This window comes from Mus caroli, unplaced genomic scaffold, assembly GCF_978045245.1.
Source record: "Mus caroli unplaced genomic scaffold, Mus_caroli_1 scaffold_5, whole genome shotgun sequence".
Classification (NCBI taxonomy): domain Eukaryota; kingdom Metazoa; phylum Chordata; class Mammalia; order Rodentia; family Muridae; genus Mus; species Mus caroli.
The window spans coordinates 67,093,502-67,113,229 of NW_028227260.1; the positions used below are offsets into that span (position 1 = coordinate 67,093,502).

At 49.5% G+C, this 19,728-nt stretch overlaps 2 protein-coding genes and 1 pseudogene across 2 annotated transcripts; 1 reads left to right on the forward strand and 2 right to left on the reverse strand.

Moving 5' to 3' along the window:
- Positions 1-1,161: 1,161 nt before the first annotated feature.
- LOC110287369 (uncharacterized protein CXorf49 homolog) lies at positions 1,162-5,099 on the reverse strand. The gene is made up of 6 exons (XM_085837644.1): positions 3,738-5,099; positions 2,956-3,118; positions 2,333-2,415; positions 2,010-2,055; positions 1,383-1,424; positions 1,162-1,299 (listed from the first exon to the last, which is right to left on the reverse strand). The coding sequence occupies exons 1-5, from the start codon at positions 5,097-5,099 to the stop codon at positions 1,384-1,386; spliced, it is 1,695 nt and encodes a 564-aa protein (XP_085693770.1). The 3' UTR covers positions 1,162-1,299; position 1,383.
- A 465-nt stretch (positions 5,100-5,564) lies between these two features.
- Positions 5,565-9,400, forward strand: LOC110287462 (uncharacterized protein CXorf49 homolog). The gene is made up of 6 exons (XM_085837645.1): positions 5,565-6,905; positions 7,501-7,663; positions 8,132-8,214; positions 8,487-8,532; positions 9,138-9,179; positions 9,263-9,400. Exons 1-5 carry the CDS (start codon positions 5,565-5,567, stop codon positions 9,176-9,178), a joined length of 1,674 nt encoding a protein of 557 aa, XP_085693771.1. The 3' UTR covers position 9,179; positions 9,263-9,400.
- A 1,957-nt stretch (positions 9,401-11,357) lies between these two features.
- Positions 11,358-12,240, reverse strand: LOC110286310 (small ribosomal subunit protein uS2 pseudogene; annotated as a pseudogene).
- Between the last annotated feature and the right edge of the window lie 7,488 nt (positions 12,241-19,728).

Below are 19,728 nucleotides of genomic sequence, written 5' to 3' on the forward strand. Positions count from 1 at the left end.
ATGGGAAGGTTCCCCCGTGTTGGCTCACAGCACCACTAAAGACTCACTTCACCAACACCAAGCCAGAGACAAGTAGGCACTCTTCTCTGCTCCCTACACCCTGTGTGCATAGTGTGTGTGGCTTCACGTTCTCTACAACCCATGTAGGTGCAATCTTGGTGCCTTCTCTACACCTCTAGTGCCATGGTCCAGGGCTGGCCAGGGGACTTGGAAACTCATTTCAAAGGGGAGGACTATGCAGAGGCCTAAAGATGAAGTGCAAATTCTAGTCCAGTCCTCCCTGAGTGCAGTGCCTTCCAGAGAGCGAGACTGATCCGGAAGGGCGGAGACTGGGATGGGGAAGACTTGGAAAGGAGAAAGGATTGCTGCATGCAGGGAACAGGAGACAAAAATGAGCTGTATGAGACTGTCCCAGAGAAGACAGGAGTCAGGGCAAGGGCAGGGTCTTTGGCAAAGGTGGGAAATGCTGGCTGCTGTCAGGCCTGGCCCCTAAGAATCCAGGCCCGGAACAGCTGGCTAAGCTTGGGTGCATGGTGTCTGCTCAGAAGCTGCCCTAAGTCCCACTAAGGGACTACTGCTCTTTTTGTTCTTTTCCAAAAAAACACATTATTTCATTTTTGAGAAGTTCATCCATGAGAACCATATTTGGGGGAGATAGACTGCATTGTAGGTGAGGACTAGTGTTCCTAGAGGGGCAGGAAAAGAACAGTTTCCACCCTGTTGCTGCACCTCATCACCCACCAAAAGAAAAAGGGTTGAACATAGGACAAAAGTACTCATAACCGGGCATGATGGCACATGCCTTTAATCCCAGCACTCGGGAGGCAGAGACAGGCAGATTTCGGAGGATGAGGCCAGCCTGGTCTACAGAGTGAGTTCCAGGACAGCCAGAGCTATACAGAGAAACCCTGTCTCGGAAAAAAATAATATAAAGTACTCAATGTGAAACAGCTGTCGCCAGGGGCAGGCATGGGGCAAAAACTGGGGCAGGCATGGGGCAAAACCAGGGGCACTGCTCAGCTCTGACTGTAGAGCAGATGCTCTCAATCTGTGGGTAGTAACTCCCACAGGCTCACACATCAGACAGTACACGATGATAAACAACAGTTGCAAAAGTACAGCTGTGAAGTAACAATGAAATAGCTTTATGGTAGAGGGTTAACATCACACAATGAAGCCCATGAGCAGGCCATAGCATTAGGAAGGTGGAAACCACTGCTGTCGAAGAAGAACTGGAAGGAAGAAGGGATCCACAGGTGGTAGTTTGGCCTCTTCTATGGGGAGAAACTTGGGTCCAACCTGCCAAGCAAAAACAGAGTCAGGCCAGCCCTTGCTTCCTGAGCAGTCAGGAGTGTGGCAAGGGCTGTTGATAGAACACTCACATCAAGGATCATGGAACTTTTCTTTGAATACTTGCATGATTGCTGAAACACAAAAGTACAAATGGGTATTCCAGACACAAACAATTAGGAACCCACCCGCCTGAGACCCATGCTCTGCTCCACAGGAACTTCCAGGCAGCCGCCTCACTGCCCTCCATTCCCCATCCAAGCAGACAGACTTGGGACCCTCCCTCCCCCATCACCGAGCGCTATGTGCAAACGTTTTCTACAGGAGAACAGCATGGATAGGCAGTCCTCAAACGCTGGGTCACAGCAGTGCCAGCCCTACTTGTGAAACAAACAAACAAACAAACAAACAAACAAACATGTGACAACAAACACCGAAAATCCCAGGTGCCAGGACTTCAAGGGAAAGCTAAGGAGGAACATCTGAATGTCCAGAGAGAAGAGGCTCGGGGGGACTCATCTGTACAACACGTGGGAGAGCAGAGAGCCTCTTGGTGCAAGTTCCACAAGTCAAGGCACACAGGGCTCCCAGCCTGGCCTGATTCATGTCACCTTCCCCATGAGGGCCTGCCCCACCACCCACTGTAACCACCTGCACCCAAAGACTAAGCTCCCCCTCTGCCCCCGTCCAATATCTTTCCTGCCCGGGGTAGGCCATACCGAGTTGTTCCTTGAGTTCATCTATTTCCTTCTGTAACATCTGACACTAGCCCAGCAGGCATGGAAGAAAAAGAGAGATTAATATTCAGTGTCCTGGCTTTTTCTCTGCTCCATCCACATGTGCCCTTTATCATTACACCTCCCACTATCCACAGTCCTGGGATAAGACTGGCAAAAACCTTGAAGAGCAAGCAGGTGCCCCCCCTCCCCTCTGTGCAATTTGTGACAGGAGTTGGCACAGGAGGTTAACTGTCAGGTTAACTTTGACAGTCAGCTCAGGGTCTACCTGAGGCTGCCATTTCAGAGAGCTGATAAAGTTTTACCTGTTGGCAGCCCCCTATGGCTTGTATTCGATGCTGCCTATCACCTACTGGGAATGGCAGACGTAGAGGTAATTCCTGGTCACCTGAAACACATAAACACACACAGACACACACAGGAGTGGGGATGAGAAACAGGATTATACAAGTTGGAAGGGACTAATGGAGTCCAAAATGAGGTCGCAGTGCCCTCTGCTGGCAGCACCTTATACCTGGTAAGTCTTCACCTCTGTCTAGCTCTATTCTTGCCTTTACTGCAGCCCAGAGGCAGCATAAAGGTGCTGTGAGGCCCTAAGACAGTGGCACTGGGTGGATGCTAGCAGGACTACCACCATGGCTAGAAGCTGGAAGGAGCTCAGTGCATGTATAGGGCTCAGCAGCCAAATATGTGGTGTTCAAGATGGAACTCATACTACCCTACCTTTAAAGTCATGCATCCCACAATCTCACTCATTTCCCAATGTGACCTGAGGCCAGCCCTGACCACACCCAGTCTCCTGTGGACTCCCTGCCTACCTCATCAGAGAAGCCTAAGAAGCAAGGCTGCAATCCTCAAAAGAACAGAGCCCCAGGTTGCTTCCCTCTCCCCAGCCTCCCCCCACTGCTCCCAAGCCCCAAAGTCTCACCAGCAGGTGCAGGTGGTGCTCTGGGTCTGGCACATCTATGGATCAAGGACAAGAACTGCGGGTTTGCTGGAACTTGAGGGGCTCTGGTGTTGGAGTCTCCACTGCTCATTTCTCCACGATACATGCACACGGAAGGCTGCTGCTCTGCCCTGGGTGGTGGAACCTCACACACAAAATACTTATCACTGAGTATATGTTGTTGAGGGGCTGAGGGAAAGTGGGGTAACAAAATGGAGGCTTGGGAGGCCATCCCTTCTGCACCTCCTGTCCTCAGCCTCAGCTCAGGAGGCAGAGCTCAGCCAGGAAGGAGCCCACAGACACTGAAAAGCCTCAGGTCCTGGCCTGGCTTCCTTGGGGAGGAGCCAGGGAGAAGTCAGGAGGACCTCAGGACTGGCTACATGCTCAAGTTGTTCAGCCCACACTGTAGGGGCTCTCTGGACAGCAACTACCCAAACTGACAGCCAGACACATTTCCCACCCCAGACCTGGTTAGAGAGAGGAAAGGCACAGGGAAGGGAACAGGAAGCAACCCCTAACTTAGGCTCCCTTGATAGCCACCCTTATTTACCACCAGGACTCCACACTAGACATCCTAATCAGGATGAGTGTCCACTGACAACTTCCCAAGCCAAGGCAGGGGCAGGGGCAGGGGCAGGGGCAGGGGCAGGGGCAGGGGCAGGGGCAGGGGCAGGGGCAGGGGCAGGAGCAGGAGAAACAGCACAAATGTATGTGCCGGGAAGGGGAAGGGCAGGGTGACAGGAGAGAGGACATGCTCTACTCACTTGGGCCTGCAGACCAGGATCTCTCGGTGAGTTATTATCTTCTTTGGGCCCTGCCTGTGGCTCCCTTGTCTTCTTTGCTATGAATTTCTTTCCAGTGCAGACGGACTTGAACTCTTTGGGCCCTGAAGGCAGTGAGCATTTACTTGCCTTCCCTAGCAGAGCAACCCCTGAGATTGGGGGGAAAGAGGCTGGTTCTACAGTAGCTGACTTGTGTCTCTGTCCCCATGGTGGGAAGGTTCTCGCCACGGGTCCTCTTGAGGCGTCCCACTGAGATGTCTTTTCCTGGGCTGGCTTCTTTCTTGGACCTATCTTGTATAAGCCAGCAGAAGCAACAGCAACAGGGGCAGGGGCAACAGTAGAGGCAGTGGCAGTGGCAGTGGCAGAGGCAGAGGCAGAGGCAGAGGCAGAGGCAGAGGCAGTGGCAGTGGCAGTGGCAGTGGCAGTGGCAGCCGCTGCTGCAGTAGCTCCTTGGTGGCTGGGCCTGCCCCCTTCTTTGCTCCAAACCATAGTTTGTTTTTTCTTAGCCGAAGAGCTTTCCAGCTCTCCCGAAGCCTGCTTTTCGATGGCTGAACCGAGTCCTCTTGGAGTAGAGGCCAGCATAGAGGGAGGCACATTGACAAAACTTTCCCTGCCTTGGACATTCGTGTGTCTAGCTGGATCTTCCTGCTCAGTGAGGCCAGCGGACTTGGGCTGGCTTCCTTCTTTGAGACAAATGGTTACCCTCATCATCTGTGTCTCACTGAACTCATCAGAAGACTCAGGGCTGGAGGAGGGACATTGAATGTCATCACTGGTTACTACCCTACTCATGGCACTTCTTCTTGGGGTCGTCCAGGCCCTACCTCGCCCCGGACCTCTGGGGTGCAGTTGGGTAGCTGTGAACTGTTTCCCTTCCGTTGAGGTCTGAGGCCGCATGCTTCTCCTGAGCGTGCTTGCGTCTGAGTCTCCCCAAATGCTAAAGGTCTCAGCAGCACAGCTTGGGGGGGATTGATGTCCGTGGATCCCCCAGGCCTCCCGGTTGGCTATGTGCTGCCCGAAGCTTGTACCCTCGATGGCCAGCTGCTGTACAAAGTCCAGATTGTCCCCTCTGTCATCCACCGGGGTGCCGGGCCGCCCCTCGCAGCCCCAAATGACTGACCTTCCGTCCATCTCCTCCCTGTCTAACCACGAGTCATACTGGGGAGGCCTGGAGACCAGAAGGCACACCTTGTCCTCTCTGTTCTTTAACACCCTCTCCTCGGGGCCGGGGCCGTGGCCGTGTCCCCGCGGGAATCCATGGGCAAACCGGCGTCTCTCTGTGTGCTCCCCACTTTCTGACCCCCAATTGGTCCCCCGAAAAGACACCTCATCAGGAGAGCTCATGGTTCTAGCCCTGCAGGCGCTGTCTGTCTGTCCGAGGGAGACCCGCCGCCGCCGCCGCCGCCCCCCCTGCCGCTACGTTCACCGCACTGCCGGCTACGTCTGGGCGAAGGCAACCGTCACCTCCGCCGGGGCTGCAGGTGCCATCCGCTTCCGGTCAAGTCTCGCGAGACTTCGAGCAGCCGTGCCCCCCCTCCCCCATGCCCAAGGGCCTAGTCTCGCCGTTCTCATTGGTCTGCCACTCCACTAGCCACCAACCAGGGCGCCTATTGTTGGGCTGTTCCTCAAAGCCCCATCCAATAGAGACGAGGACTCTTAAGGAAAGGGCGGGGCCTGGGGGCTCTCCTGAGTGAGGCCATTTCGAGACTTCGAAGGCTCACCAAGTTCTCAGAGAAGCTTGCCCTAGCTGTGATGAAAGGCCGTGGTGACGAGCGGGGACTCTCTTCCTCCGTATCGCATGCTGCCGACATGAGCTCTTTGGGTAAGGCAGCAGTCCCCGCAGCCTGTGATGATGAGGACACCCCTCTTACCGGAGATGCGAACTCCCAGCATCAGGTGTCTGGTCCTGAAGCTGGCTTGGGCCAGGAGGGCAGGGAGCGGTTAGGGGACCCTGTGATCAGCCCAGGAGTTGCAGAGGGTCTGAGCCCCCTCCAAGGGCCTCTGGAGATCGGAGAGGGTGAGGCCAGCCTCCCGGGCCCCGAGAGCAGTGACTTAGGGTCTGGGTCTAAGTTGGCGGCAACAGAGGACAGAGGCAGTGTGCTTAGGGATCCGGAAGTCCGGACCACTACTCCCGTAGACCAAGAAGAAGAGGTTGACATGGGTTTCTTGCCCCAGCTCAGTATTGAGGCCATGAATGTCATGCGAGAGCTGACCAACCTACAGCTCCGAAAAGTCTGCAGGTACCCGTCCCCACGAACTTGTGCGGCTGAACTGGCTGCCCTCTGGGGAAACTTAGATGAAGGCTCCAACAGAGGGGCACTGTCTCTGAGCTCTGTGAGAGGGAAACAGGGCCCTGAAGGTGCACTGTACCCCAGAGGCCTAGGGCGAGGCAGAGCCTGGGGGACCCCAAGAAGACACACCGTAGGTAGGATGGTGAGCAGTGAAGGTGTCCACTATCCCTTCACAAACCCTGTGTCTTCTGATGAGTTCAGTGACACTCGTGTGATGAAAGGAACCGTTGGCCTCAAAGAAGGAGACCAGGCCAGGTCCAGTGGCCTCACTGAGCTGGATAACATAGCCAGACACACAAATGTCCGTGGCAGAGGAAACTTTGTCCATATTCCCCCTTCTGTACTGTCCAGTGCTACCTGGGGAGTGAGCTCAGGCATGGAAAGGCAGGCTTCAGGAGAACAGGAAAGCTCTTTGGCTAAGAAAAAGCCAAATATGGTCTGGGGCAAAGAAGGGAGCAGACCCAGCCACCATGGAGTGACTGCAGCTGCTGCCACCGCCTCTGCTGCTGCCCCTGCCTCAGCTTCTACAGCTTCAGGTGCCCTGCCCAAGACCAGTCCCAAAAAGAAGCAAGCTCAAGAGAAGACCTCCTCCTCAGATGTCTCAAGAGGACACCAGGGGAGAAACTTGCCACCATCGGGACAGAGACTCAAGTCAGCACCTGTGGGGCCAACGACCCTACCCCCAATCTCAGGGGTTGCTCTGCTAGAGAAGGCAAGTAAATGCTCACTGCCTTCAGGGCCCAAAGAGTTCAAGTCCGTCTGCACTGGAAAGAAATTCATAGCAAAGAAGACAAGGGAGGCACAGGCAGGGCCCAAAGAAGATAATAACTCACCGAGAGATCCTGGTCTGCAGGCCCAAGTGAGTAGACCATGTCCTCTCTCCTGTCACCCTGCCCTTCCCCTTCCCGGCACATACATTTGTGCTGTTTCTCCTGCCCCTGCCCCTGCCCCTGCTCCTGCCCCTGCCCCTGCCCCTGCCCCTGCCTTGGCTTGGGAAGTTGTCAGTGGACAGTCATCCTGATTAGGATGTCTAGTGTGGAGTCCTGGTGTTAAATAAGGGTGGCTATCAAGGGAGCCTAAGTTAGGGGTTGCTTCCTGTTCCCTTCCCTGTGCCTTTCCTCTCTCTAATCAGGTCTGGGGTGGGAAATGTGTCTGGCTGTCAGTTTGGGTGGTTGCTGTCTAGAGAGCCCCTACAGTGTGGGCTGAACAACTTGAGCATGTAGTCAGTCCTGAGGTCCTCCTGACTCCTCCCTGGCTCCTCCCCAAGGAAGCCAGGCCAGGACCTGAGGCTTTTCAGTGTCTGTGGGCTCCTTTCTGGCCGAACTCTGCCTCATGAGCTGAGGCTGAGGACATGAGGTGCAGAAGGGATGGCCTCCCAAGCCTCCATTTTGTTACCCCACTTTCCCTCAGCCCCTCAACAACATATACTCAGTGATAAGTATTTTGTGTGTGAGGTTCCACCACCCAGGGCAGAGCAGCAGCCTTCCGTGTGCATGTATCGTGGAGAAATGAACAGGGGAGACTTCAACATCAGAGCCCTTCAAGTTCCAGCAAACCCGCAGTTCTTGTCCTTGAGCCAGAGATGTGCCAGACCCAGAGCACCACCTGCACCTGCTGGTGAGAATTTGGGGCTTGGGAGCAGGGGGGGGGGAGGCTGGGGAGAGGGAAGCAACCTGGGGCTCTGTACTTTTGAGGATTGCAGCCTTGCTTCTTAGGCTTCTCTGATGAGGTAGGCAGGGAGTCCACAGGAGACTAGATGTGGTCAGGGCTGGCCTCAGGTCACATTGGGAAAGAGGGAATGTGGGATGCATGACTTTAAAGGGTAGGGCAACATCAACTCCATAATGCGTCTTTTAGCTCCCTAGAGTTTTTGCTTGGTGTGCCCTCCCGCAAGCTGACCTCCTCTCAGATTCTGGATTAGGTTCTACCAAGCAAAAAACAACATGAGAGCAAGGCTCAAAGCTTCCTGAAACAGATACCAGTGTGTACCAGCAGAGGGATGTGTGGACTCATTTTAGATTTCACGAGTCCCATCACATCTACACCCCAAGTCTAGATGTTACATAAAATTTCTTTTTTTTTTAGGTGAACAGAATCAACCTATGGGCCCCATATTCCCTGATGAAGAAAGTCAGCAAGTAATACATGGGACACCAGGTTGTGCACAGGTAAAGAGTGTCAGCTCTCTGAAATGGCAGCCTCAGGTAGACCCTGAGCTGACTGTCAAAGTTAACCTGACAGTTAACCTCCTGTGCCAACGCCTGTCGCAAATTGCACAGAGGGGAGGGGGGCACCCGCTTGCTCTTCAAGGTTTTTGCCAGTCTTATCCCAGGACTGTGGATAGTGGGAGGTGTAATGATAAAGGGCACATGTGGATGGAGCAGAGAAGCCAGGACACTGAATATTAATCTCTCTTTTTCTTCCATGCCTGCTGGGCTAGTGTCAGATGTTACAGAAGGAAATAGATGAACTCAAGGAACAACTCGGTATGGCCTACCCCGGGCAGGAAAGATATTGGACGGGGGCAGAGGGGGAGCTTAGTCTTTGGGTGCAGGTGGTTACAGTGGGTGGTGGGGCAGGCCCTCATGGGGAAGGTGACATGAATCAGGCCAGGCTGGGAGCCCTGTGTGCCTTGACTTGTGGAACTTGCACCAAGAGGCTCTCTGCTCTCCCACGTGTTGTACAGATGAGTCCCCCCAGCCTCTTCTCTCTGGACATTCAGATGTTCCTCCTTAGCTTTCCCTTGAAGTCCTGGCACCTGGGATTTTCGGTGTTTGTTGTCACATGTTTGTTTGTTTGTTTGTTTCACAAGTAGGGCTGGCACTGCTGAGACCCAGCGTTTGAGGACTGCCTATCCATGCTGTTCTCCTGTAGAAAACGTTTGCACATAGCGCTCGGTGATGGGGGAGGGGGGTGATGGGGGAGGGGGGTGATGGGGGAGGGGGGGGTCCCAAGTCTGTCTGCTTGGATGGGGACTGGAGGGCAGTGAGGCGGCTGTCTGGAAGTTCCTGTGGAGCAGAGCATGGGTCTCAGGCGGGTGGGTTCCTAATTGTTTGTGTCTGGAATACCCATTTGTACTTTTGTGTTTCAGCAATCATGCAAGTATTCAAAGAAAAGTTCCAGGATCTTTGAAGTGAGTGTTCTATCAACAGCCCTTGCCACACTCCTGACTGCTCAGGAAGCAAGGGCTGGCCTGACTCTGTTTTTGATTGGCAGGTTGGACCCAAGTTTCTCCCCACAGAAGAGGCCAAACTACCACCTGTGGATCCCTTCTTCCTTCCAGTTCTTCTTCGACAGCAGTGGTTTCCACCTTCCTAATGCTATGGCCTGCTCATGGGCTTCATTGTGTGATGTTAACCCTCTACCATAAAGCTATTTCATTGTTACTTCACAGCTGTACTTTTGCAACTGTTGTTTATCATCGTGTACTGTCTGATGTGTGAGCCTGTGGGAGTTACTACCCACAGATTGAGAGCGTCTGCTCTACAGTCAGAGCTGAGCAGTGCCCCTGGTTTTGCCCCATGCCTGCCCCAGTTTTTGCCCCATGCCTGCCCCTGGCGACAGCTGTTTCACATTGAGTACTTTATATTATTTTTTTCCGAGACAGGGTTTCTCTGTATAGCTCTGGCTGTCCTGGAACTCACTCTGTAGACCAGGCTGGCCTCATCCTCCGAAATCTGCCTGTCTCTGCCTCCCGAGTGCTGGGATTAAAGGCATGTGCCATCACGCCCGGTTATGAGTACTTTTGTCCTATGTTCAGCCCTTTTAATTTTGGTGGGTGATGAGGTGCAGCAACAGGGTGGAAACTGTTCTTTTCCTGCCCCTCTAGGAACACTAGTCCTCACCTACAATGCAGTCTATCTCCCCCAAATATGGTTCTCATGGATGAACTTCTCAAAAATGAAATAATGTGTTTTTTTGGAAAAGAACAAAAAGAGCAGTAGTCCCTTAGTGGGACTTAGGGCAGCTTCTGAGCAGACACCATGCACCCAAGCTTAGCCAGCTGTTCGGGCCTGGATTCTTAGGGGCCAGGCCTGACAGCAGCCAGCATTTCCCACCTTTGCCAAAGACCCTGCCCTTGCCCTGACTCCTGTCTTCTCAGGGACAGTCTCATACAGCTCATTTTTGTCTCCTGTTCCCTGCATGCAGCAATCGTTTCTCCTTTCCAAGTCTTCCCCTATCCCAGTCTCCGCCCTTCCAGATCAGTCTCGCTCTCTGGAAGGCACTGCACTCAGGGAGGACTGGACTAGAATTTGCACTTCATCTTTAGGCCTCTGCATAGTCCTCCCCTTTGAAATGAGTTTCCAAGTCCCCTGGCCAGCCCTGGACCATGGCACTAGAGGTGTAGAGAAGGCACCAAGATTGCACCTACATGGGTTGTAGAGAACGTGAAGCCACACACACTGTGCACACAGGGTGTAGGGAGCAGAGAAGAGTGCCTACTTGGCTCTGGCTTGGTGTTGGTGAAGTGAGTCTTTAGTGGTGCTGTGAGCCAACACGGGGGAACCTTCCCATGGCAGTGGAAGTGAGGGTCTAGGGCCTGAATGTCCACATCTTCCAGGTCGTGGCCTGACAAGTGTTCTGATCTCCATCTGAAAAGTTCTCGTTTTCAAAAGTTTGGGGAGTGCGTGCGTGTGTGTGTGTGTGTGTGTGTGTGTGTGTGTGTGTGAGAGAGAGAGAGAGAGAGAGAGAGAGAGAGAGAGAGAGAGAGAGAGAGAGAGAGAGAGGAGAGACAGACAGAGGAGAGGGCTGGGTGAGAGGAAAGGGAGGGAGACAGGGAGACTGAACTCCTATGGGAGAGTATCACACTATTAACACCTTGGGCATCTCTCCTCCACCCTGCATCCAGAGTTTATTTTTTAAAAGATTTATTTATTTCATGTGCGTACCAAGTTGCTGCCTTCAGACACACCAGAAGAGGGCATCAGATCCCATTACAGGTTGTTGTTAGCCACCATGTGGTTGCTGGAAATTGAACTCACTCCTCTGGAAGAACAGTCAGTGCTCTTATCCCCTGAGCCATCTGTCCAGCCAGATTTTTAAAGTGTATTACAACGTGTGAACTCAGGTTTGCAGGCTTAAACCATCATGCTAGCCTGTGCATATGGGTCCCCCCCCCTTTTTTTTTTCCTTTCGGCTTCTAGGAACTTTATTTTCCTTCCACCTCTTCTCCATTGTTCAGGTGTCTCCTGAGCAGAGGAGCTCAGGACCACTCAGTGGTGGCTCCAACCCACTCGGTGGCCTGTTCTGTGGGAGCTGCTGACCAGTCCTCAGTGGCTGGCTGTGCACTCCAGGCTTCCGCAGAGAACTGCTAGATGGGCACAGAGGGAACCTGCACACCCTCAGACCAGTCAGCCACCTCAGGCTGAGCAGCAGTGAACTCAGGAGCTGGTGTGGTCCATTCGCCCTGAAATTTTTCCTTGGTCACAGCCTTCTCAGCAACAGCCTGCTCCTCCTTCTCAATCCCCTCTGGGTCTCTATAGAAGTAAAGAGCAGGCATGACCTCCCAGGGGTGCTCACGGGAGATAGTACCTCGCATGCGGAGTACTTCCCAGGCCAGCATCCACCACATCAGACCCACTGAGTGAGCTCCCTTGTTGTTGCATGGGATGGCAATGTCCACATAGCGCAGGGGAGAATCTGTGTTACACAGAGCAATGGTGGGCAGGTTGACATAAGAGGCCTCTGTGAGTTACTGGTGGTCAGCCCTGGGATCGGTCACCCCTAGAAGCTGTGGCTCCCTGAAGGCTGCTTGGATCTGGTTAGTGAAGGTCCCAGGTGTGAAGCGGCCAGCAATTGGAGTGGCTCCTGTGGCAGCAGCAAACTTCAGCACAGCTCGCTGGCCAGTGTTCCTGATGATGCTGATATCAGTAGGTTCTCAGTGGCAACAAGAGCTGGAGCTGCAAGCAGCATCCTCTCCCAGGTCCCCTTCAGATTTATGATGTAGATACTGTCCCTTTTCCTTTTTAGATGTACTGCTCCTTCTGAGAGTCAAGGTTGGTGCCACGTAAGTGCGTTCCTACCACAAGGCACTTAAGGACATCCTCCTCCTTCATCTGCAGGACATAAGGGCTCCAGGCATTGTGTAAACTTCCCTTTAGGTTACAATGGGAACCAAGAACAATGTCGTATGGACCTGTCCCCAGGTAGTGTGGAAAACTGCATCTGGTTTTGAAGGTGATGTGTCCACACATGTGTGGAAGGTCTTCCACAGGTCTCTTCTCACCCTTCCCACATGTCACAAATGTTTCCAAATGTGGTACTTGTATGTCCCAGGTCCATCTTCCCTACTACCTCTAGGGCTCCACATCCTGGCAGACTGGATTGCTTCCAGCCTGGAGCAGGGATCCAGTGCCAGGCAGTATCTGAGGTTGAGGGATCAGCAGGTGTGGGTTCTGCCAACCCACAATCCTGAGAGGTGGGGCTTTTCACCTTTCGTGTTGGGAGCTGGTGATGCCAAGTCATTTGGGGCCATGGAGTCTGTCCCTTGCCCTGGCTGTGTGTGCTGTGAATCTCTGATTACACTTGGTGTGGAAAGCTCTGACTTAGTGACTAGCAGCATAAGGTGAGACCTCAGCCTGTGATGGATCCAGTGCACACAAGGTGATGTTCTTGTATTTCTCTTCGTGTATGAACATTAAAAATTTACAGACTTTTCTGGACTTAATAGTGCAGGCTTATAATCAGCGCTCAGGAGTCTGAGGCAGGAGGATCATGATTTTATGGGTTGTTGAATCTATAAAATGACATATTTTGTTCTTTATTTTTAAATTATGTTAGGTTGGTGTGCGCCTGTGAAATGCAAGTGCATTAGGGTGCCAGGGGCTTCGAGCTTTGGAGTTAACAAGCAGTTGTGAGCTGCCAGGTATGGTTGCTGCGGCTAAGAGGTCAGATTCTCTGCAAGACCAGTGTGTGCCCCCAACTGGTAAACCATCTCTTTTGTTTGTTTCCTTGCTTGCTTGTTTATTCAGTATCTCATGTATTGCAGGCTAGTGTCAAACTTACCATGTAGCTAAGGATGACAATGAGTTTCTAACCATACTAAGTGCTGACCTCTCCTGTGTAGAACACCATGCCTAGTTTACTGAATGCGGGGAATGGAATCCAGTGCTTTTGGAATGATATGTAAGTACTCTCCTGATTGAACTATATCCCAGGCAGAAAACCTATTTTTAAAATCATGCAAAGTAAACTGGGCTGAAGGCTCAGTGGGTAAAATGTGTACTGCGCTTGCATGAGAAGCTACGTTTGGATCCCCAGCGCCAGGAATTGGCAGAAATCATCTGTAATCCCAGTGCTGGGGTGGAGGCAGGTGAATACAGACATATTCCAGGGTCTTTCTGGCTTTCTAGACTAACTTAATTGGCAAGCTCTAGGTTCACTGAGAGACGCAGTATTGAAAAAAAAAATACCATGGAAGGGGTGGAGCAATGGTTCCATGGATAAGAGCATATACTGCTGTTGTTCAGTTGTTCACTGTTGTTCCACATCACAAGCTCATAACTGCCTATAACTCCAGCTCCAGGGAATCTGACACCTCTGGTTTCTCTCTCTCTCTCTCTCTCTCTCTCTCTCTCTCTCTCTCTCTCTCTCTCTCTCTCTGGTTTCTCTCTCTCTCTCTCTCTCTCTCTCTCTCTCTCTCTCTCTCACACACACACACACACACACACATTGTATAAGTGAAAATCCTTCGCTAGACACATACACACACTTAAAAATAGTAAAAATTCAACTTCTTTATTAAAAAATAATATAAAGTGGAGAATGATCAAGGAAAACCTGACTTCTAGCCTCCATAGGAGTACTCACCTATACATGCATGCACACAAACACACACACACACACAGTTGGGGGGCACCAAAGCAAGCAATCCAGTGCCGAATACATAACTCAGTTACTGGAGTGCTTGCCTTGCATGCAGGGAGGCCCTGGGTCTGTGTCCCAGAACTTCATAAACCACCTGTAGTGATACACACGTGTAATCTTAGCATTCAGGAAATAAAAGCAGGAGAATCAGAAGTTCCAACTCATCTTCAATTATTGGGTGACTTCAAGGCAGCCTGAGTATATAAGATCTGGGTTTTGTGGTGTGTTGTTGTTGTTGTTGTTGGGGGTTTTGTTTGTTTGGTTGGTTTTTGGTTTTTCGAGACAGGGTTTCTCTGTGTAGCCCTGGCTGTCCTGGCACTCACTTTGTAGACCAGGCTGGCCTCGAACTCAGAAATCCGCCTGCCTCTGCCTCCCAAGTACTGGGAAGATCTGTGTTTTTAAAAAAGAAAACAAGAAGAAAGAGAAAAAAAACTCAAGGGCTGGACTCTACTGTTAAGAGGGCCTGGGTTCAATTCCCAGCGCCTGCAGAATGACTCACTGTTTTCTATAACTCTCAGTCCAGGGGATTCTTCTGGCCTCTGAGGACACGCATGTAGTGTACAGACATACATGCAGACAAAACACCCAAACACAGAAATATCAACATTTTTTAAGTGTCAAAGCCTCATCGGCCTGTAAACAAATTTTACCTCCACATTTTGACTTCTTTAAAAAAAACTGTAAGCAATATATCTTAAATAAGTATTGAGTGTCCTACCTAACTTTTCTTGAATATGAATTGTGTGGTTTTGTTTTAAGCATGGAAATGTGCCCAGATATTTGATTTGTGAAGGGAGGTTTTGTATTCCTAGAATGACCCCCAAGTCCATTGGGATTTTTCCCTAAGGTATCTTGTAGAATTCAGGTTGCTTCCAGTCTCTGTGATGTTTTTGCTTCTGTGTCATGAGTGTACAATTACCTTGGGGCATATCTCTTTCAAACTGCCCTCACCAGCTTTCTGTACCCTGGAAATTCCCATCTAAGAACTTGAGCTGGGGAGTGACCCCCTCCTTTCTAAGTTTCTCCAGCAGCAGTTTGTATGGGGTAAACTTATGTATTCCTGAGTCATATGTCAGAATTAAGTGGAGAAAAACTTGATAGGGAATCCTTGGGGTGGTGTGCACACGGGCGTATCAGAGACCAGAAATGTAGGATCGATGCCCATACATAGAGCTGAAGTTACTGTCGATTGTGGCCCTCCAGATGTGAATGGTGGGACTCGAACTCTGATCCTCTGCGAGAGCAGTATATGCTCTTAACTACTGAGTCAGCTTTCCAGCCCTTGGGGTGTGTTTTCATTGTATCTCTTTCCATTTTGTGTTTGTTTTAGCTCTGAGGATCTTACCTCAAACTTGTGAGCTGCACGATGCTCTTCCCTCGTCTCTTCAAGTAACTTGGAGTCCAGGTAAATTCCATTGCACTTAGCTTTGTGTGTGTGTGCATGTAATCATTCTGGTGAGTTCTTTGTGTACCTGAAGACATTGTGATACATCATTTCTAAATGTGGCAGCATCTATCTCCCAAGAAAAAGAATGTTTTCCTATAAAGCCTTATCATGCACTTACCCCACTGACTACTTAACATTGAGACCGTTCAGTTACCTCCTTTCTGGTCATGTGAAACATTTTCTCATCATCTCAGTAGTATCTCTAATTTTCTAAAAGTCCTCTTTCCATTGCAAGGCCGTGCATTTGCATTACATCTGAGTGCCGCGCCTCTTCAGTAACTTTTAAATTAGAACAGTGCTCATGACAATTTCACCTTGCAGCACAGGAACAGTGTGCAGATCGACTGTGACTGTTTTGCAGGAAGCCCCTCCTAGTGTGTTAGTGTAAGTGCTCTGTCAGGAGCAGATTGGGCATTCTCCATGGGTAGCATGTTCTCCTGCCACCTGCCTGACAGCATTTTGCCTGATCCCAGGTGCTAGTAACTTTTACTATGGAAGCAATCCGGGAGCATGCCCAGCTCACGTCCTTGTAAAGGAATTGTTTTTCCTTTGTAGTTAAAGATGCGACAGCTGTATTTTGTATAGATACTGTGTGAACATCCAGTTCCCTCCTGATGTCCTGTTGAGTTTAATATCGGCATGCTTTGTGGTAATTTTTATGCCCTTTCATTTCCTGCTGTTGCTTTTGGCTCTCACTTTCTTTTCCATTTTAAATTTTGTGTGTGTGTGTGTGTGTGTGTGTGTGTGTGTGTGTGTGTTCTGTCTTGTTGTTTTAATGCTAAGTCTAACATGGGCTAAGCTGGCCTCAAGTTTGCTATGTAGCCCAAAATACCTTTGAGCTTTTTATCCCCTGACTTCACCTCCCCCCGTGTTCTGAGATTATAGCTGTGCTTTAACATGCCCACCCAATTTGCTTGTTTTTATTTTTTAATGTATCTCACCAAACCTTTTACCAGTTTCATTTTTTTGTCCAAGCAACCGATTTCTTCTTTCTTATTTTTTGTTCGTTTTACTCTGTTATCCAGAACCCATGGAGAATGCCCAATCTGCTCCTGACAGAGCACTTACACTAACACACTAGGAGGGGCTTCCTGCAAAACAGTCACAGTCGATCTGCACACTGTTCCTGTGCTGCAAGGTGAAATTGTCATGAGCACTGTTCTAGTTTAAAAGTTACTGAAGAGGCGCGGCACTCAGATGTAATGCAAATGCACGGCCTTGCAATGGAAAGAGGACTTTTAGAAAAATTAAAGATACTAGTGAGATGATGAGAAAAGTGATCCTTCTGCCTCGGCCTCAGCAGTACTGGGTTAGGAGCAGGAAGCAGCATTCCAGGCTAACAACAGGCAAAAGTGCTTGCATTCCTTTAAGGTTTGAACTTGTCTCCACACTTGCCAATAGTACTTTCCTCCCTCCTCTACCTGAGCTTATGCTTTGGTTCATTCGTTCTTCCTTCCTTGCTTTCTTCCTTTCTATCTTTCTCTCTTTCCTTCTTTCTTTCTCTTTTTCTTTTCTGTGTTTGTGATATTAGGGACCAAGCTCAGAGGTCACCACGTGGAGCTGGTACATTCTACCATTGAGCTCGTTCTTGGCCTTGTTGCTCTCTTTCTAACTTCTCGTTACATTTAAATTCATGAGGAAACAAAGGACTACTAAGAGAGCTGCTTGGGTGCGAAAAGTCATCATCTCCAATGAGCAAGCGTTTCGGCTGCACTTGAGGCAAATCTCCATTCCTAGAGGACTGTGTTCATATGTCATAGTGCATCCATTCAATGAGATGCTCCATCAGTGATGGAAATAGATAAAGTACCCTCCCATAGAGCAACAGGAATCAATCTAAAAGACCATTGGGAAGGGCCATTTTCATAGCATAGTGCTTATAATGTTTGCCTCATGAGAATGACAATGAGGGGCCAGTGAGGTGGCTCAAAAGGATAAAGGTACTTACTGCCAAGCCTGGTGACCTGAATTCAATCCTGGGTTGCACATAATGAAAACAGAAAACTGACTCCTGAAACTTGTTCTCTGGCCTCTACATGTGCATTATGGCACACACATACATACACACAGAAGGAGAAATAATAATGAGAGAAGTGGTGCTAAGGTAAACAACACCCCTGTAAAAATATTATGTGTATTTCATAACCCAAAGCATCACTAAAATTGCCTTCTTCATAGAAGATCCTATTGAGATAAGAAATGCTGTGTAATTTGTAGATATAGCTTAATTTTCTTCTTTTTTTGTTTGCTCTGTGTGTGTGTGTGTGTGTGTGTGTGTGTATGTGAGAGAGAGAGAGAGAGAGAGAGAGAGAGAGAGAGAGAGAGAGAGAGAGAGAGAATGTGTCACTCCACACTACATCTCAGGCTAGCCTTAAACTGACTATGCAACTGCAACTGGCCTTCAGTTCTGCCTCCCAAGCACTGGTACTGCGAGCATGTGCCAACAGGACTGGCTCTGTTTTCAGATACTTCAAAATGTGTAAAGAAAAATGAGAATGATACCTACATACTGCAATATCAACTTCAGTTTTCAATAAGTATCTCCCCTTCAGGTGGTACATTTTCATTCAGAATGTAATTGTGATTTTGTGCTGAAAACTTACAAAAATGTTGCACCTGAAAACAGTAACTTAAAAAAAAAATTTGCATTTTCCTATCTACTTACTCTCAGAGGTGGAGGTGTTGTAGGAGTCACCAGAGAAAACTGCTTGAACATTGGTTCAATCTAATAGAAAGACTTTATTAGGTGTCCGGCAACTATGCTGGGTATTTGGGATCCCAGTATAGCCCTGAGCCTTTCTCAGAGTGAGCGTTTAAGCACAAAAACCATATTCTGGCCAAGCACTAATAGTGCACACCTCCTAGCATTCAGGAGGTAGAGGTGGGCAAGTCTCTGAATTAGAGGCCACGCTGGTCTATAGAGTGAGTTCCAGGGCAGCAAGAACTACATAGAGAAACCCTGTCTCAAAAAAAAAAAAACAAAAACAAAACAAAATAAAAATATCCTGGATTGACATACTTCAATGAATAAAACAGCTAGCCAGAAGCAGAAACTACAGAGGCAAAAGGCAAAGTTAGTACAATTAGGAACTTCGGGTTGGAATGATTAACTCTATCCCCGGGGTCCCAGCTTGTGACACAGTCTGATTCCACTGGGTTTCCCTGTTTCCAAAAGGTCAGAATATTTTTAAAGGAATTTCCAGATTTGTAATTCTGTGGCCATTGGATTCCCTTGTCCTATTGTGGATTTCTTGGGAGGGGCTTTCTTTCTATATAAACATCTATGCGTTTTTAGGAAGCATCTGTTTTATAACCTCAGTTTTTGCAGTGGAAACTATCCTATTCCTGGCAATTAGAGGGCCCAGCCCCCGGGTATGCATAGAATTGTAAAGTCTTTATTCCTATCTCAAAAGATAAACTTGAACATTTTCCCTTTTTCCAACCAAACAGTTAAAGTGGGCATCAGTGAACAAAGGTCAAGATGAATATGGGTGACTGGTCTGTAGTCCCTCAGCTAATACCTTCCCTGCATCTGTATTTCTCAGTTTCCAGGCCAGACCTAAGGAGAAATTGAGGTTGGACCATGACCCTGTATTCATACCCATAGTGCAAAACACAAGACGCAGGAGGAGGTAGAGGGGCAGGGAGTGCAAGGGCCCAAAGCACAATGAAACCTTACTTTCAATGGGTTCATAATCCAGAAACAGTCTGTTTGGCAGCAGTATCTGTGACTTCTGCTTTTCTGACCTGGGTGTGGTGGATCCATGGTGTAATACCAGCTACTTTAACCTCTACGCAAGCAGAGAGAACCACCTTGTACAGTCCTTTCCAGGTTAATTCCAGGACCCCTTTGGCTACTCACTTGGCCCAGATGGTATCACTGGTGGTGGAATCAGAGGTTGACAGCTGGGTCTCTCAGGATAGTCCAATAGATACCCTGTATGAAAAGCTGGAGATTATTCAGTGATTTGAAAAAGGAATGGGATAAAGAGTTCTGCCAACTAGCTGGTCTCTGAGACTAGGAAGCAGTGGAGGAGGTCTTCCAATCATAATCTCATAGAAGGGTAATTCCTTCCCTATGTGGTGTGCAATAGGTCAAAGAAAAGGAAGGAGGCCTAGCCATCCTTTGCTGGACTCTAATGAGAGGGTTTTTTTTTTCTTTTAATGCCCTGTTTATTCTTTTTACCTGACCAGAACTCTGAGGTCTATAGGCACAATAATGTTCTCAATCTATGTTTAAAACATTAATTAATATCTAAGCTATTAAGAAGTTTTGGCTATGAAAGTTGGTCCCATTGCTAGGGGGAGGCCAAATCAGGAGACCAGAGAAACCTTTTAGCTGCTATTTGAGCAGTTTTAGTCCAGGTGG

Coding starts and splice junctions, on each gene's coding strand:
- LOC110287462 (XM_085837645.1), top strand. CDS start 5,565: ATGAGCTCTTTGGGTAAGGCAGCAGTCCCCGCAGCCTGTGATGATGAG. Junction 7,664..8,131: donor AGCACCACCTGCACCTGCTG/GTGAGAATTTGG, acceptor TTTTTTTTTTAG/GTGAACAGAATCAACCTATG. Junction 8,533..9,137: donor TGAACTCAAGGAACAACTCG/GTATGGCCTACC, acceptor TTTGTGTTTCAG/CAATCATGCAAGTATTCAAA.
- LOC110287369 (XM_085837644.1), bottom strand. CDS start 5,099: ATGAGCTCTCCTGATGAGGTGTCTTTTCGGGGGACCAATTGGGGGTCA. Junction 3,119..3,737: donor ATCCTGGTCTGCAGGCCCAA/GTGAGTAGAGCA, acceptor TTTGTGTGTGAG/GTTCCACCACCCAGGGCAGA. Junction 1,425..2,009: donor TGAACTCAAGGAACAACTCG/GTATGGCCTACC, acceptor TTTGTGTTTCAG/CAATCATGCAAGTATTCAAA.